Here is an 18399-nt window from a genome sequence, read left to right on the forward strand (position 1 = left end):
TCCCTGAAAACACCATGGAAGTCATCTGCTGAGCCAAAGGAGATGGAGTTCATTCCCTGGGGCCGAGGCCATGAGAGTCATTGCATGGGGAATAGAGCTGGGGAACAGCACTGAGCCCAGCTGCACTGCTTGGAGCCATGTGGATCCAGGAGGGAGGAGGAAAGCCATGCTCCCATGTGCTCCCTGCAGAGCATCCCACAAAAATCATCCAAGGCAATGCTCATTCTCCTACAGAAATACAGCACCATAGGGAGGGTGATCCGGTGGATATTAATTCATCAGGTGACCCAATTAATCTCTCAGCCACTTTCCTTGTGTCCTTCAGCAGAGGAGTGGAAGAGATCAACAGGCTCAGACCCCCGTGTCCATGGCAGGATCATTTTTGTGGTCAGATTTTTCTTTCGGCTCCTCAAAGACCCTCTGGAGGGAGAGCCGGAGGGACTCCATGGAGCAGGGCCACCTGCACCTTCCTGCCAAGAAGTAGAAGAAGGGTTTGATGCTGTTGTGCATGTAGGTGAGCAGGAAAAAAACCTCTGAGGACACATTGATGTATCCAAGCGTCAGCAGGAAATTGCTGATGCTGAGGAGAGTGAGGAGCACAGTGATGAAGATAAGGATGTCGCGCCTCTTGCATTGCTGCTACTGGGAGCCCCACTTTGCATTTATGAAATCGCTTGTGTGAGAAATGACCAGGGGTGAAGCAAAGAGGAGCAGGATGATGGTGTACATGGAGATTAGAGTTCCCCAACAGAGCTCCTGCTTGTGTGATGGGCAGAGAAATGTCACTGCAGGAGTGACAGTGAAGAGAGCAAGGAAGACCCAGTACTGGACACTGTCTGCCACCCATACCAGGCGCTCGGAAAGGTCACAGCGGCAGCAGTGTCAGAAGAGGTTGTCTATAAGATCCAAAATGCTCCCAGGCATCAGCCTGAGCAGCACCCAGCAGCAGGAGACCACTGAGAACTGGAAAAGGAAATTTAGGTACAGCAGGGGCAGGATAGGAGAGCAGGACACATCCTCCACCAGGAAGAGGGGGGCAGAGGGGACTCCAAAGAGGAGGAAGAAGAATTCAATGACATCCAGGTCAAAGATGGCAGAGTTGGGGATTTTCAGGCTGAGGAGGCAGAGGACAGCCCTGTTCCCAGCCAGCCCACAGAGGCAGATGAGCAGTGTCACACTGTGTATGGCCACTCTGGTGACATCTGTCACACACAGATCATCTCCTTCAGTGGGTGAGGCAGGAGATGGGGACACGGTGGTCACCTCCATGGATGGACGCTGGGCAGGCAGTGGGATGTGGCCCTGGCTGTGGTCAGAGTGGATGGGCAGTCAGTGCTTGGAGAATCCAGGGATGGACCATGTGGCTCCTCAGCAGCTCCCTGCAGTGGGAAGGATTCAGTGGGGAGGAGTGAGATGTGCAGGGGAGGAGGGCAGTGGGAATGGTAGGGTGGGAGTGGGAGGTTGGAGGGTTGGGCTGGTTTGCAGGGCATTGATAAATGATAGAGAACATTTTCAACTCTTTTGAAGTTGCTTATAGAATAATTGGGCAAATAGATGAAAAGATGTAAAGATGTGGACCCCAGGTGATAAACGTGGCTGGAGCCATTGCAAAAACAGGTAAGGAGGTCCGCAGTATTTTTAGGGCAAGTTCTCTAACAAGAAGCAACACTGCATGGCCAGAGGAAATTTCAAGGCAAGGTCACTTTTATATCTCAGCACTCAGGGAAAACAACCACCAGAAGCCCCTCTGAATGAACCTCCAGGATCATAAAAGTACTCCCAGTAGAAAGTGGGTGCATGGAAATGAGTTCTAGGAAAATAGTGTTTATGTACTAGACAAGAAAAAATTTTTAATGTATATGCATGTTTCTAATGAATAAAAACGATGTTGTAAAGTCTCACAACACATACAGAAATAAGGAGATATCCTTCTGTGTGTCCTGCTGCCCAACACTTCCCCTGGTAACTCCATTGGATGGTGTTATGAACTTCATTCTGACTGATTTTGGTGTCACTCCAGATCCATGCCATGCCGTGCCATGCCATGCCATCCTGATGGGTTCCCAGTCCCTGGCCACTCCCTGGCTGCAGGTGTGGCCTGTTGGGCTCTGCTGCTGTCCAGTGGGAGATTTGGGATTGGTGGCACCCAGAGCCCTCCTGCCCCCTCCAGCCCCTGTCTGCCTGATGCCTTGGGCTGGCTCCCTGGAACAGAGGCCAGAGCAGGTGAAGAGAATAAAAGGAGGCATTGATGAAAGGCCTTCAAAAGCTTCACCTTGGGCTCTCCAAGCCTCCAAGAGGGGCTGTACCCAAAATGGACAATGGTCATGAGTTTTTCAGACAGATATAAGTTTGGTCCATTTACAAATCAGGGGTTAATCCTCCAGTTACAGCTTCAGGTAATGAAGTTATTTAACCCCAGTTGGCCCCACAATTCATTTTTGTCTATACTTTTCTGGACCTCAGGCAGTATAGTGTCCTTGAATTGCAGGCCTAGAGGGATTGTTTTGTCTGACCAAAATGTGCAGAGAGTTAACTAACACTTTCCATTGAGTTGAGTTATGCACTAATGCAGTACAGGATATGAAAAATGGAAAGGCTAAAATCCTAAGGCATCATGCCCCCTCTGACATCCTCTAGAAATTCCGCCCAGGCTGCCTTCCCCTCCATACAGCCCCGCTCCTCTCCTGCCCCACTCAGGAGCCCCAGCAGTGTTTCTGCTCCTCCTGGCAATTCCATGCTTCTGCAGCCCAATGAACAGCAGTGGAGCCATCCCTGTAGTGCCTCTTGTTTGTGTGCAAAGGAGGTTGGGGGGCTGGAGAGCAGGGATGGAGCTGGGCAGGGGCATCTCCAAGAGAAAGACGGCCCCAAAGCCTTCCGGGGCAGGCTGGGGTGAGCAGCCCGTGGGGAGGGAGTGGAGCCTGAGGCCCGGGGCTGGGAGGGATGGGAAGGACGGGAGGTGGGTGGGCTGCATGGGGAGTGGGATGGGAGGGTGGTGTGGGAGGGGTGGGACATGATGGAGCTGCTGGGAAGATGTGGTGGGAAGGTGTGGGGTGTGGTGGGGCTGGAGAGAAGGTGTGGGGTGTGGTGGGGCTGGTGGCCTCAGGGAAGCCCCAGGGAGGGGGGTGATGCCCCGTGGAGGCCATGGTGACAAACACAGGTGTCACCCTGCTCCTGGAAGGGGGTGGCTGTGCTGAGGATCACGGCCTCCTCCTCTCCTTGCTACTGCACCACCTGAGCCTGCTGAGGGAGCAGCTGAAGGCAGTGGTGAGGAAGAATTTCTGAAGGGAGAGACACCTTTGCACCTGGCTCACAAAATAAAAATTGGATATCTCAGGGGAGATCTCTGCTGTGACACTCACAGAGCACTCGGGGTGGTGAATGCTGAGCGCCTGGCCTGCAGTAAACCCCACAGGCCTAGCAAAGGCACCCTGGAGAATGTAACAGTAGGAATCCTGACACAGCAAAGAAGTTCCTGTCCCCCCGACCCAGAATCTATAACCTTTTAAGGAAAAATCTTGTAACCCTTACCTATTGGTCACTTATGATCCTTCCAACCTTATGCCATTGGTCAGGCTTGGAAGCCTGCCAAGTCTATAAAAGTAGCATACTGTACCCTACTAACCTTGAAGAAGACGAGCTGAAACCCTTCACAGCACCCTTAATAAAGACATCGCTGTGGAATCACTCAGCATCGGCTCCTTCTCCTCTTTCTCAGTCTGCTGGAGCCCCAAGCCACAGGGCAAACTTCCTAGCAGCAAGCTGAAATCTAAGAGCTGGCTAATCAGTATGAGAGCTGAATATATCACAAACTTGCTAGGGGTTTGACTCTGCAGCCTTGGTCTGAGCAAGCAGCCTATGGCGCTCTCTCCCTCTGGGGAAGGAGCTCCCTGGCTAATGCTCTGCTCCTGATAAAACCAGATTAAGGCTCATTACTGGGCCATCGTGTCTGAGCCAGCCCAGCTCTGGGCACTGGGGATCATGGTTGCTCCAGGGAGCACAAACCATGGCTGTGTCCGCTCTGAAATCAAGACATTTTACGTCTAACCAAATAAGTGTGTTGGACTAACAACAATTTTCCGTCAAAATTGTGAACACATTGGAAATTTATTTGCCATAGATACATCCAAAGAAACATCAATTTTCAGGCATTTTTATGCCTTATAATATCCAAGATTTTTTATAGATGCTCCCCAAAGTGCTCCAAATTTCTTACGTCGTGGTATTGATGTGTTGTTTAATTCCTATCAGAACGTGCAGTCTCTCTTTGTTTATTGGATAACCTGTGTTTTTCCCAGGAAAATAGTTTTTTACTGGCAGTACTCCAGTGCTGGTGAAGAACCCCCTCACCCTGTATCCCTGCAGTGTTTGTGGGTAGGAGGGAGAGGCTGGGGAAAAAAGGGTGGTTTAAAGTTTTATATTACTTCTCATTATTGTCCTCTGAATCTGTTTAAAATAAATTTACTTAATACCATTAAATTTGAACAAATTTTTCTATTCTTGGAATGTTTTTTCTCCCAGTCCTCATCTCAACTCATGAGCCCTTTGTTAATTTTTGTTTCCCTCTCCTCAGCCCAGCTGAGAGCAGGGGAAGGTGAGTGAACGACTTTCGTGGGTGCCTGGCGTTTGGCCAGTGCCAAACCACGACAGGCTTGCAGCAGGATATCCAAATCAGAGCCCACATTTATTACTGACAGTACCCCTGATGATGCAATAAAAGCTAATGGAGACCAGATGTTGGGGTGCTGGGGTGCCCCTTGCAGCCCTTCACCAGAGCTCATCCTCCTCCTCCCCCTCAGCCTTGGGAATACTTGTGGTTATTTTTCCCTGATCTCACCCTTTGCAAGCAGGGACACCTTCCACTAGACTGGGCTGCTTCAAACCCCATCCAGCCTGGCCTGGAACACCTCCAGGGATGGGGAGGCCAGAGCATCTCTGGAAACCTGTGCCAGGGACTCTCCACCCTGACAGGGAGGAATTTCTTCCCAATATTCCCCCTAACCCTGTTCTCTGGCAGTGGGAAGCCATGCCGCCTTGTCCTGTCACTTCAGGCCTTTGTCCAACGCGCCTCTCCAGTTCTTGGAGCCTCTTTAGGCCCTGGAAGAGGCTCTAAGGTCTCCCTGAAGCCTTCCCTTCTCCAGGCTGAACAGCCCCAGCTCAGAGACCTCAGAGAAGCCACAGGGAGGGGTTGATGCCCCGTGGAGACAATGGTGACAAACACAGATGTCACCTTGCTCCTGGAAGGGGGTGGCTGTGCTGATGAGCACGGACTGCTCCTCCCCTTGGAGCTTCACCATCCCAGCCTGCTGAGGGAGAGGCCAAAGCCAGGGCATAGGAAGAATTTCTGAAGGCACAAAACCACCAGCAAGGAAATCAGTAAACACCAGGTTTAATATTAAGCAAACCAATGTGGTATCTCTATTTGTGTGTTTGTGTGTGTTCAAGGGCATGTGACAAAAGGATAGCCTGGGTAAGGATTAAAAGGAAAATGACTTAAAAGCTTTACAACACTCCAACTTAACTCCACTTCAGTTACACTTTAAGCTTAGCAATTCAGCAGAAGAATATCACTTAGCAGCATTTAACCCTATTTATACCTGATAGTTCCATGAAGGCCTGTCCCAGTGAGATGTCTCAGGTACTACCACAGCTGAGAGAGCAGCATTTCTGCCACATTTGCCAGAGCAGATGCAGACGTGTGTGCACACAGCCAGCCAGGTAGGCAGAGTGAGTGCAAGGTGCCTGTGAGCAATTGCCCTGGCAGGCAGTGAAATGCTCCCTGCGGATCCCTTTGCATCTCCTCCCTGGGCCAAGGGCTGGGCCTGGAGCCCTGGGGGGATGGGCCCAGGAGCCGTGGGCGTTCAGGGATCAGCCCAGGGCAGCAGCCGGGAGAGATCCCAGCTGGGAGAGGCCCCAGTGCCAGGGAGCTTCTGCTCAGCGCTGCTGGGCCCAGCAGAGCTCCAAGGCTCTCCTTTGGGGCCGCTGCTCACAGGGCCCCAAGGCATGGGTGCCACTCACAGCAATGGTTCAGCCTGGCCACACTTGGGGCCGGCAGCTTCCTGGGACAGTGGCAGAACAGGGATGCTGCGGCATCCAGGGCAGTACAAGAATTTCCAAGGCTGTTGATGAAAGCCCAGGAGGTGGTTGGACAGCAGCAGTTGCTGGGAGCAGAGGGTGTTTCTGATCAGCGCCACAGGAGCTGAGCCCAGGGGCTGCTCCTCAAGGCTGAGGCCTCCCAAGCACGGATCAGAGCCCAGAGCAGCCTGGAAAGGGGCTGGGGATGCAGCAGCACAGGGAGGGTGATCCTGTGTGTATTTATTGATCAGGAGACTCAAGGAATCTCTAGGCCACAGTTTCAGGGTCACTTAGCAGTGCAGTGGAAGGGATCAATAGGCTCAGATAACCGTGTTCACAACAGGATCACCTCCACAGGCAGTGTTTTCTTCTGGCTCCTCAAAGACACTGTGGATCGCCTCCCTTAGGGACTGCATGGAGAAGTACCTCCTGCAGCTCCCCATGGAGTAGTGTCTCCAGCAGCTCCCCATGGAGTAGTCTCTCTTCCAGTTCCCCACCAGGAAGCAGATGAAGGGTTTGATCCTGCTGTTGATGCAGCCAAGTAGGAAAAGTGCCTGGGAGGACACAACTGTGTAACCGAGCTGCTGCAGAAGAAACCAGAGACTGAGGGGCAGACTGACGAGTGCAACGAGGAAGACAACAATGTCAAGCCTCTTGTGGGGCTGCTGCTGGGAGCTAGGCTTGAGATGAATGAAGAGGATTGTGCTGGAAATGACCATGGGTACAGCAAATAGAAAAAGGTTGAGGGCGTACATGGAGGTGACAGCCACCTGGCATTGCTCCTGCTCGTGTGACTGGCACAGGGAAGTCACCGTGGGATTGACAGCAAAGGAAATGAAGAGGAGGACCCAGAACAGGGGAGTCATCAACACCCACAACAAGTGTTCGGACAGTTGGCAACCACAGAATACCAGGCAGAGGATGGATCTGCATCTCTGAATGCTGATGAATGTCAGCCGGTACAACCCTATAATGTAGGTGAACAGCGACAGCTGGAAAAGCAAGCTCAAATACATCAGGGGCATTATAGCAGAGCAGGAAACCTCCTCCACAAGGAAAAGCAGTGTGGAGGGCAACATGAAGATGAGGAAGAGGAAGTCAACGTTGGCCTGTTTGGAGATGAAGTGGGTGATGGCATTAACATGCACGAGCCAGAGAACAACTCCATTCCCAGCCAGCCCACAGAGGCCAACGAGCAGCATCATAAAGTCTATGGCCATGTTGGAGACATTGATCTCACACTGAGCAGGTGTGTCAGTCGGTGAGATGAAAAGAGGGGACAAAGTGCTCACCTCCATGGATGGACACTGGGCAGGCAGTGGGATGAGGCCCTGGCTGTGATCAGAGTGGATGGGCAGTCAGTGCTTGGAGAATCCAGGAATGGACCATGTGGCTACTCAGCAGCGCCCTGCAGTGGGAAGGATGTGGGTGGAAGAGGACTGGGGAGGAGGGCAGTTGAAATTGTGGGGTGGGAGAGGGAGGTGGGAGGGTCGGGCTGGTTAGCAGGGGGCTGATAAATAACTTGAGAATGAACATTTTCAGTTCTTCTGAAGTTTTTCAAAAGCAAAATGGCCAAAATTTTAAAGGATGTGTAATAGATAGATAATGGGATGATTCCTCTCACAGTTCAGGGATGAATACTGTGTGAATATTAAGAGAAGCTTTATTGATGTATGTTATTGCAGTCTGTTGTTTAGATGTCCCCTGTTCTCCCCATAGTCCCCTTCTCCCCCTCTGCACTGTTGCCATCAGAGATCCAGAGTCATCTAGGACAGGTAGAAAGAAGGGGTGTACAAAAGCTTGTTGCTGGGGGGGAAGAGGTGCAGCATGAGAACACCTGACCCTCCAGTCAAGCTGCAGGAAAGCAGACTTCAGCAATAAACACAAAGAAGGGCTGACTGACAGACTTTGGGAGGGGCCAGGTTTAGCTGATGCAACCCATAGGGTTATCAAAGGTGAAGCATCCATCTTGAAGATCAGCCAGCCACGTGGTGGGCAGCCATGAGGGAAGCTCCCAGGCCTGTTTCTCCTTATTTAGTCCTTTTGTCGCATTTTTTGTTAAGGTTTATTAACCATTTAAAATTTTAAAAAGTTTAAAATTCTCACAGGATGTAAAGGCTGGCACACAGGATGACAAACATGGCAGGAACCAGTGCAGAAACAGATAAGGAGGCCTGCACTGGTTTGGGGGCAAATTCTGGAACAAGAAACAACAGTGCATGGCCAGAGGAAAAGCTCATGGCAAGGGCACCTTAAATATGGCAGAATTAATTTAATATGACCACCAGAGAGACTCTGCTTAATAAACCTCCAGGATCATAGAAGGACCTGTAGGAGGAGGTGGATGCATGGAAATGAGTTCTAGGTAAATGGTGTTTATGTATTAGATAAGAAAGATTTTTCAATGCTTCCTTGTGGTTGTAATGGATCAATACCCTGTTGTAAAGTCTCACCATACACACAATACAAGGAGAGATCCCTCTGTGTCCTGTGCAGGTCAAGAATTCCTGCTTCCTTATGCTTTGCATTGTGTTAGAAAATTTGTTCTGGCCCATTTCAGTATTAGGTTACAGACGGGATGCACAGGAGAAGAGAGAGGAGCTGGGAGGGCCCTGCGGTCACCGGGAGAGGGTGGCAGGAACAGAGCAGCTGCTGCAGGAAATTCCAGAGACTGAGGGGGAGAGTGAGGAGCACAGCCAGGAAGACAATGATGTCAAGGCTCTTGGATTGCTGCTGCTGGGAGCTACCCTTGAAGTGAATGAAGAGGATTGTGCTGGCAGTGACCATGGATGGAGCAAAGACGAGGAAGTTGAGGATGTACAGGGAGATGAGAGCCCCGCGGCAGCAGAGCTTGTGTTCCTGTGACTGGCACAGGGAATTCACCGCAGAAATGGCAGCGATGGCAGTGATGGAAAGGGCCCAGAGCACGACACTGACCACCACCCATGAGAGGCCCTGGGGAAGGTGGCAGAAGAGCCCAGGTGGGCAGAGCATGGACCTGCCAGTTTCGATGCTGATGGCCGTCAGCCGGTACAGCCCTACGCTGTGGAACATCTGGAAGAGGAGGAAAAGGAAGCGTATGGATGCTGGGGACATGATGGAGGAGCAGGAGAAATCCTCCTGCAGGAAGAGCAGAGTGGAGGGGACCATGAAGATGAGGAAGAGGAAGTTGATGATGCCAGGTCAAGGATGTAGGCAGTGATGGGTTTCATGGTGTCCCTGTGGATGCAGAACCCGAGGACGCAGAGCACAGCCCCGTTCCCAGCCAGCCCAGAGAGGCAGATGAGCAGTGTCACACTGTGTGCTGCCACGCTGGTGACATCTGTCTCATACAGATCATGCCCTTCAGTGGGTGAGATGGTGGGGGGGAGACACGATGCTCATCCCCTTGGATGAATGCGAGGCAGGCAGTGGGATGTGGCCCTGGCTGTGGTCAGAGTGGGTGGGCAGTCAGTGCTTGGAGAATCCAGGGATGGACCATGTGGCTCCTCAGCAGCTCCCTGCAGTGGGAAGGATTCAGTGGGGAGGAGGACTGGGGAGGTGGGAGATGTGCAGGGGAGGTGGGGGGTGGAAATTGTGGGGTGGGAGAGGGAAGTGGGAGGGTTGGGCTGGTCAGCAGGCGGCTGATAAATAACATAGAGAATAAACATTTTCAGTTCTTCTGAAGTTCTTCAAAAGCAAAGTAGCCAAAATTTGGAACAATGTGTTATAGATAAATAATGGGATGATTGTCTCTCACAGTTAAGGGATGAATACTGTGTGAATATTAAGAGAAGCTTTATTGATGTATAATTATGTTATTGCAGTCTGTTGTTTAGATGTCCCCTGTTCTCCCCATAGTCCCCTTCTCTCCCCTCTGTATTGTTGCCATCAGAGATCCTGAGTCATCTAGATCAGGTAGAAAGAAGGGGTGTACAAAAGAAAGAAAGGGTGTACAAAAGCTTGTTGCTGGGGGGGAAGAGGTGCAGCATGAGAACACCTGACCCTCCAGTCAAGCTGCAGGAAAGCAGGCTCCAGCAATAAACACAAAGAAGGGCTGACTGACAGACTTTGGGAGGGGCCAGGTTTAGCTGATGCAACCCCCAGGGTATCAAAGGTGAAGCATCCATCTTGAAGATCAGCCAGCCACGTGGTGGGCAGCCATGAGGGAAGCTCCCAGGCCTGCTTCTCCTTCTTTAGTTCTTTTGTTGCATTTTTATTAAGGTTTATTGACAATTTAAATTTTAAAAAGTGGCTGTTTTTTTCTGACAGGATGTAAAGGCTGGCACACAGGATGGCAAACATAGCAGGAACCAGTGCAGAAACAGATAAGGAGCCCTGCAGTGATTTTGGGGCAAATTCTGGAACAGGAAGCACGGCCAGAGGAAAAGTTCAAGGCAAGGGCACTTTTAATATGACAGCATGCATTGAATATGACCACCAGAGGGACCCCTCTGAATGAACCTAAAAGGACCATAAAAGGACTTGCAGGAGGAGTTGGATGCATGGAAATAAGTTCTAGGAAAATAGTGTCTGTGTATTAGATAAGAATAACTGTTAATGCCTACATGTGGTTGTAATGGATTAATATGCTGTTGTAAAGTCTCACCATACACACAATACAAGGAGAGATCCCTCTGTGTCCTGTGCAGGTCAAGAATTCCTGCTTCCTCATGCTTTGCATTGTGTTAGAACGTTTGTTCTGGCCCCTTTCAGTGTTAGGATACAGACGGGAGGCACAGGAGGAGAGAGAGGAGCTGGGGAGGGCCCTGCAGTCACCGAGAGAGGGTGTCAGGAACAGAGCAGCTGCTGCAGGAGAGGAAGGTGGGGTAGGGAGGAAGGCAAACATTCCACTGACCTGTTCCCTGTGGGGCAGCAGCAGGCAAAGGGCTCTGTGCAGATCAGCGGCACTTCCTGGTCCCTCTTGCTCCTTTGGGATCCATGTCCTGAAGCGGCTCCTGGCAGGTCAGGGACATGAAGGAGAAAGTGCCCAGGTCACCAGGAGCTCCCCATTCCCATCCCTCTGGCTCCTCTCTGTGCCCTGTCCTGGTGTTGTTTCCCAGGGCTTGGTGGAGTCATGGGGGGAGTGGGGGAATCGAAAATTGCAACTTTGCCTACTTCAGCAATTGAGTTCCTCTCAGTTATTTCTGTTGGGTGTGGTTTTTTTTTTTTCCTTTTTTTTTTGTGGTAATTTTTTTTCCAACACCGGAATTGGCTTTTGTCAGAAGCTCTACATGAAGATTTTTGTGATCGGCTCCTCTTTCTGTCCTGATGAGAAATACTCTTTCCCTGCAGAGTGTCCCATTCTCCAATTGCCTTCCCTCTCTAGATAGGTTTCTACCATTCCTCATTACTCTTCCCTGAGGGGTCATTGTCCCTCCAGCAGCAGAGGGATGCTGGTGGTGCTGGTTGCACCAGAATGCTGCCAGTACTGTCAGTGTGGGTGAGGCAGCTGGGTGCTTCTCCGAAACAACTCCTGTTTTGGGAAGGGCTCTGAGATCATTGCAAAAACATGCTCTGGGCTGAGGAAGCACAGTTGAGCTGCTTCCTCCGCCTATCCCGATCCCATTCTCATCCCTGCTCCCCATCCCCACCCCACTCCATTCTCACCCCATCCTATCACATCCCACAGGTTTCCCAGATGGAGCCGTTTCCCCACTCTGAGTGTGGCCTGTCAGGCTCTGCTCTCCTCCAGTGGGGAGATTTGGGATTGTCGACATCCAGACCCCCTCCAACCTTCTCTGAGCCCCTCCTGACCCCTCCAAAACTGCCTGCATCACCCCAGACCATCCCCGGGGCCTCCTTTTCCACCCAACAGCCCTGATCCTGCCCTGCTCCAATAGGGACCCCTGGCAGTGTCCCTGCTCCTCCTGGCCATAGGGTTCTAGGACCCAGGAGGGAGGAGGAAAGCCTGGCTCCAATGTGCTCCTTAGGATCACACAGGATGGTAATTGTGCCTGGAGCCAGTGCAGAAACAGAATTGGAGGCCTGCAGTGGTTTTGGGGCAAGTTCTGTAACAAGAAGCAAGAGCACATGACGAAAGGAAAAGTTCAAGGGAAGGTCACCTTTAATATCTCAGCACTCATTGAATGCAACCATCACAGACTCCTCTGAATGATCCTCCAGGTCAGGAAAAGACTTGGAGAAGGAGGTGGCTGTCTGGGAATGGGTCCTAGGAAAATGAGCAGCTCTGCTGCTCTCCAAACAGGACATTTGGGATCAGCACCATCCAGATCCTTCCTGGCACCTCCTGCTCCCGCCGACACGCCCAGACCCCCGGGGACGCTTCCCCCCCTGCCCACCAGCCCCGCTGCCCCCGGGAGCAGGGACATCTCTGCTGTGACACTCACAGAGCACTCGGGGTGGGGAATGCTGAGCCCCTGGGCCATCGTGTCTGTGCCAGCCCAGCTCTGGCACTGGGGATCATGGTTGCTGCAGGGAGCACAAGCCATGGCCGTGTCCCCTCCCTCCAGCCCCATTCCCGGCTGGCAGCAGCAGCCAGAGGAAGCCGAGAAGCGCTGGCAGAGGGGGCAAAGGCAGCTCAGGGTTCACGGTGTTGTTTATTGATAGCAGACCTCAGTGGGATGCAGGAACCGGGTGCCAGGGGGAATTCTGGGGTCACAGCAGTGTTGGGAAGGATCCCTTTCAGGAAAGCGGGTTTTAAGTGTTGTAGGAGGTGTAAGAGAGGAGGGAAAGCCATGCTCCAATGTCCTCTGTGCAGAGCATCCCTCCCACATGGACCTTGGCAATGCCCAGCTGCCATCTCCTGCAGGAATTGAGGTGGGAGAGTGACCCTGTGGATATTTATTAATCAGGTGACTCAAGGAAACCCTTGAGACTCAATGCCCTAGGGTGCTTCATCAGTGCAGCGGAAGGGATCAACAGGCTCAGACTGCTATGGAATCACTGAAATCATTCCCTGGTGGAATCATTGCTGCTGGCAGTGTTTTCTTCTAGCCCCCAAAAGACCTTCTGGAGAAATTTCCTGAGGAACACATGGAGCAGTTCTTCCAGCATCTCTGTAAAAAGCACCAATCACTTGTTTTTAAAATGTTAACAGTTTAATAGTAATAAAATGGTTATAAAATAGTAATATAAATAGAGTAATAAAAATGTGGACAATTAGGATTTAGCGAAATACAGGACAATAAAAACAAAGAGTTACAGACAGCTCAGGTGCCACTTTCTGGGCAAAATGAGTACGAAAGAGGACACACATTAACAGAGGATTAACCCTTAAAAGCAATACCCTGTTGCATATTCATACATCTCATACATGGTGCATAAATTCCAATCGAACAAAGGACTCTGTCTGGTCATCGTCAACTTCTCCCTCATAATCCTGATGGCATCTTCAGGACTGAGTGAGGCAGGAAGAAGTTCATTTCTTCTGATAAGGGAGCAATAAATTCTTTTTCTTTGAAAGAATTAGGTGTCCTGTGGTTGCTATCTTAGTGAGAGTACCTCATTCCTCTCTTTTAAAAAAAGTATCTTAACACCATTACACTTGAAACTTTTTTTTCTGTTCTTGGAGTGTTTTTTCTCCCAGTCCCCATCTCAACTCATGAGCCCTTTGTTAATTTTTGTTTGCCTCTCCTCTGCCGAGCTGAGAGCAGGAGAAGGTGAGTGAACGGCTTTCATGGGTGCCTGGCGTTTGGCCAGTGCCAAACCATGACAGGCTTGCAGCAGGTTATCAGCATCAGAGCCCACATTTATTACTGACAGTACTCCTGATGATGCAATAAAAGTTATTGGAGACCAGATGTTGGGGTGCTGGGGTGCCCCTTCCAGCCCTTCACCAGAGCTCATCCTCCTCCCTCTCAGCCTTGGGAATACTTGTGGTTGTTTTTTCCTGATCTCACCCTTTGCAAGCAGGGACACCTTCTACTAGACCAGGCTGCTTCAAACCCCATCCAGCCTGGCCTGAAACACCTCCAGGGATGGGGAGGCCAGAGCATCTCTGGGAACCTGTGCCAGGGCCTCTCCACCCTCACAGGGAAGAATTTCTTCCCAATGTTCCCTCTAACCCTGTTCTCTGGCAATGGGAAGCCATTCTGCCTTGTCCTGTCACTTCAGGCCTTTGTCCAAGGTGCCTCTCCAGTTCTTGGAGCCTCTTTAGGCCCTGGAAGGGGCTCTAAGGTCTCCCTGAAGCCTTCCCTTCTCCAGGCTGAACAGCCCCAGCTCAGAGACCTCAAAGAAGACACAGGAAGAGGTTTGGTGCCTCGTGGAGACAATGGTAACAAACACAGATGTCACCCTGCTCCTGGAAGGGGGTGGCTGTGCTGAGGAGCATGGACTGCTCCTCCCCTTGGAGCTGCACCATCCCAGCCTGCTGAGGGAGAGGCCAAAGCCAGGGCAGAGGAAGAATTTCTGAAGGCACAAAACCACCAGCAATGAAATGAGTAAAAACCAGTAAAATCAGTAAAAATGTTTAATAATAAGCAACAGCACACCAAAGTTCTATGCCTTTGTGTGTGTTTGTGTGTCTGTTCAAAGGCGTGTGATAAAAGGACATGAGGTAGGGATAAAAAGGAGGGTAAGGGAAAAAGGGAAAAGAACCTAAAAGATTTACAGCACTCCAACATAATAGTACTTCAGTTGCAACATAAACTTAGCCATTCAACAGAGGAATATCACTTAACAGCATTTAACATATGTCTTACAGTTCCTTGCAGGCCTGTCCCAGTCAGATGTCTCATGCACTAACACAGCTGAGAGAGCAGCAGTTCTGCCACATTTGCCAGAGCAGATGCAGACGTGTGTGCACACAGCCAGCCAGGTAGGCAGAGTGAGTGCAAGGTGCCTGTGAGCAATTGCCCTGGCAGGCAGTGAAATGCTCCCTGCGGATCCCTTTGCATCTCCTCCCTGGGCCAAGGGCTGGGCCTGGAGCCCTGGGGGGATGGGCCCAGGAGCCGTGGACGTTTGGGGATCAGCCCACGGCAGCAGCCGGGAGAGATCCCAGCTGGGAGAGGCCCCAGTGCCAGGGAGCTTCTGCTCAGCGCTGCTGGGCCCAGCAGAGCTCCAAGGCTCTCCTTTGGGGCCGCTGCTCACAGGGCCCCAAGGCATGGGCGCCACTCACAGCAATGGTTCAGCCTGGCCACACTTGGGGCCGGCAGCTTCCTGGGACAGTGGCAGAGCAGGGATGCTGTGGCATCCAGGGCAGTACAAGAATTTGCAAGGCTGTTGATAGCAGCCCAGGAGGTGGTTGGACAGCAGCAGTTGCTGGGAGCAGAGGGTGTTTCTGATCAGCGCCACAGGAGCTGAGCCCAGGGGCTGCTCCTCAAGGCTGAGGCCTAAGGAGCCTTTCTGAGATCCCAGTGCAGCCTGATTTTAGGAAAATTAATCCACAAACATCAGAGGTTTATGTACAAACAGGAGACTGAGGAGTCCTTTGACTTTATTTGAGTAAAGGTAGAGGCTATGAGGCATTCCCCTGGGATCTCTCAAATTTTTGGAGGGCACAGCCTCCCTTTTTATTCTAATTTCCTGGCCGCATTTCCCTTCTCTCTTTCCCCACTGGCTCAGGTACTTGAGACATACAGACTCCCTAATACACCTGATACTAAAGATTTCGCTCTAATGTTAAACCACCCTTTCAATTTTTAATTCTTACACAATATAGGGGTATTTCTTCCCCATCCTTTCTTTCACCTTTCGATGTCTAATTTCATTTATCAGCATACCTAAAGTTTCTTTGTAAATGGAAATATCTTCTTCCATTCATCAATCAGCGGAATTCTTCCCATTGTTTCTTTTATCTCCCAGTGCTAGTTGTATCTACCAGCAGACCCACAGCATGTTTGTAAAGACAAATCCGCCATTGCTCTCATTGGAAAGGGGTTGGGTGATGCACCAGCACAGGGAGGGTGACACTTTAGATATTTATTCATCAGGTGAATTAAGCAGTCCCTCAGCCACAGTCCCAGAGTCCTTCAGTAGTGCAGCGGGAAGATTCAACAAGCTCAGAGCACTGTGTCCATGGTGGGATCATGGCTGTGGGCAGTGTCTGTCTCCTCAAAGACCCTCTGGAGGGAGAGCCGGAGGGATCCCACAGAGCAGGGCCTCCAGCACCTCCCCACCAGGAAGTAGATGAAGGGTTTGATGGTGCTGTGGATGCAGGCGAGCAGGAAAACAACCTGGGAGGACACAATGGTGTAGCCAAGGTACTGCAGTAAATTCCAGAGGCTGAGGGGCAGAGTGAAGAGCACAATGAGGCAGATAACAATGTTGAGTCTCTTGGGTTGCTGCTGATGGGAGCCAGGCTTGACCTTAATGAAGAAGATTGTGCTGGAAATGAGCACGATGGGAGCACAGAGGAGAAGGTTGAAGGCATGCACAGAGATGAGAGACACCCAGCAGTGCTCAGATAGCTGGACAAAACACAGAGAAATCATGGTGGCAAAGACAGTGATGAAAGTGATGAGCAGGGCAAGCACCACCCATGACAGGTGTTGGGGACGGCGGCAGCAGAGCCAGAGCGGGCAGTGGATGGAGCGGCACCTCAGGATGCTGATGCATGTCAGTGTGTACAGACAAAAGGTGTGTGACACCAGTGGCACCCTGACAAGAAACCACACATACTGCAAGGGCATGATGATAGAGCAGGACACATTCCCCAGCAGGAAGAGCAGAGGGGAGGGCAACAAAATGAGGAGGAAGAGGAAGTCCAGAAGAGTCAGCATGAGAATGTAAAGGATGGTGCTGTTCCTGGACAAACAGCGGGAGCCAAGGAGCCAGAGCACAGCCCCGTTCCCAGCCAGCCCACAGAGGCAGATGAGCAGGGTCACACTGTGTATGGCCACGCTGGTGGCATCTGTCTCACACAGATCATCTCCTTCAGTGGGTGAGGCAGGAGATGGGGACACGGTGGTCACCTCCATGGACGGACGCTGGGCAGGCCGTGGGATGTGGCCCCTGGCTGTGGTCAGAGTGGATGGGCAGTCAGTGCTTGGAGAATCCAGGGATGGACCATGCAGCTCCTCAGCAGCTCCCTGCAGTGGGAAGGATTCAGTGGGGAGGAGTGAGGTGGGAGGGTTGGGCTGTTCTGCAGGGGATGTGAAAGGAAAGCTCAGGGCAGAGGAAGGGGAGCTGGGAGGGCCCTGCAGTCACCTGGAGAGGGTGTCAGGAACAGAGCAGCTGCTGCAGGAGAGGAAGGTGGGGTAGGGAGGAAGGCAAACATTCCACTGACCTGTTCCCTGTGGGGCAGCAGCAGGCAAAGGGCTCTGTGCAGATCGGCGGCGCTTCCTGGTCCCTCTTGCTCCTTTGGGATCCTAAAGTGGCTCCTGGCAGGTCAGGGACATGAAGGAGAAAGTGCCCAGATCACCAGGAGCTCCCCATTCCTGCCCCTCTGGCTCTTCTCCGTTCCCTAATATGGTGTTGCTCCCCAAGGCTCAGTGGGGTCATAGGGCAGGTGGAAGTTGTTTTACAATTTCAGCTACGTCAGAGCTCCACTCCCTCAGAGTTATTTATCTTGATTTTTTTTTTTTCTTGGCCAAAAAGGAATTGGCTTTTGTCAAAAGTCCACATGAAGAACTTTGCAAATGGCTCCTCATTTTCTTCTGATTAGAAACACTCCTTCCCTGCAGAATGTTCCATACTCCAACTGCCTTCTCTCTACCATTCCTCCTTTCTCTTCCCTGAGAGGTCATTGTCCCTCCAGTAGCAGAGGGATGCTGGTGGTACTGGTGGCGCTGGAATGCTGCTGGCAGTGCTGGCAGTGCTGGTGAAGAGTCTGGCTGCTTGTCAGAAACTGCTCCCATTTTGGGAAGACGTCCAGAACCATTGCCAAAACTGCCCCGGTGCCCAAAGAAGCAAAACTGAGGCAAGAATTCCCATTTTTGACATTCTCCCCCAGGCTTACAGAGGAGCCCAAGGGAAGGACAGCACTCAGTTGCTTGCAGCCAGGCTATCAGCACTTGGAGCCCACCCTAATTACTGCCAATCCCCTTGATGATGCAGTGAAAGCTATCAGGGACCAGGGTGCTGTGAACTCCCTGCCAGCCCTTCACCAGAGCTGCTCCTGCTCCTCCTCAGTCCTGGGAACACTTGGGGTCATTTGTGACACCTGATCCCAGACTGTCCCTTTGCCAGCAGTGATAACTTCCACTATCCCAGATTGCTCCAAACCCCATCCAGCCTGGCCTTGTCGACTGTCAGAGATGCAGGGACAGCCATAGCCTCTCTGGGCAACCTGTGCCACAACGTCAGCGCCCTCACAGGGAAGGATTTCTTCCCAATATCCAATTTGACCCCACCCTCTGTCAGTGGGAAGCCATTCCCCCTTGTCCTGTCACTCCATGCCCTTGTCCAAAGTCCCTCTCCACCTCTCCTGGAGCCCCATCAGCTCCT

General features: G+C 51.6%; 2 protein-coding genes and 2 pseudogenes across 2 annotated transcripts; all 4 read right to left on the reverse strand.

Annotated features, from left to right (window-relative positions):
* Nucleotides 1-351: 351 nt before the first annotated feature.
* On the reverse strand, nt 352-1294 carry LOC135448713 (mas-related G-protein coupled receptor member H-like; annotated as a pseudogene).
* A 4789-nt stretch (nt 1295-6083) lies between these two features.
* Nucleotides 6084-7370, reverse strand: LOC135448576 (mas-related G-protein coupled receptor member A1-like). Its single transcript, XM_064714729.1, has one exon. It carries the CDS (start codon nt 7368-7370, stop codon nt 6393-6395), a length of 978 nt encoding a protein of 325 aa, XP_064570799.1. The 3' UTR covers nt 6084-6392.
* A 1264-nt stretch (nt 7371-8634) lies between these two features.
* On the reverse strand, nt 8635-12440 carry LOC135448714 (mas-related G-protein coupled receptor member H-like; annotated as a pseudogene).
* A 2417-nt stretch (nt 12441-14857) lies between these two features.
* On the reverse strand, nt 14858-16949 carry LOC135449010 (mas-related G-protein coupled receptor member H-like). The gene has a single exon (XM_064715438.1). It carries the CDS (start codon nt 16929-16931, stop codon nt 16014-16016), a length of 918 nt encoding a protein of 305 aa, XP_064571508.1. The 5' UTR covers nt 16932-16949; the 3' UTR covers nt 14858-16013.
* Between the last annotated feature and the right edge of the window lie 1450 nt (nt 16950-18399).

This window comes from Zonotrichia leucophrys, chromosome 5 (genome assembly GCF_028769735.1).
Source record: "Zonotrichia leucophrys gambelii isolate GWCS_2022_RI chromosome 5, RI_Zleu_2.0, whole genome shotgun sequence".
NCBI classification, from domain to species: Eukaryota; Metazoa; Chordata; class Aves; order Passeriformes; family Passerellidae; genus Zonotrichia; species Zonotrichia leucophrys.

Excerpts from the sequence above, each read along its gene's own strand:
- LOC135448576 (XM_064714729.1), bottom strand. The coding sequence starts at position 7,370 with ATGGAGGTGAGCACTTTGTCCCCTCTTTTCATCTCACCGACTGACACA.
- LOC135449010 (XM_064715438.1), bottom strand. The coding sequence starts at position 16,931 with ATGGAGGTGACCACCGTGTCCCCATCTCCTGCCTCACCCACTGAAGGA.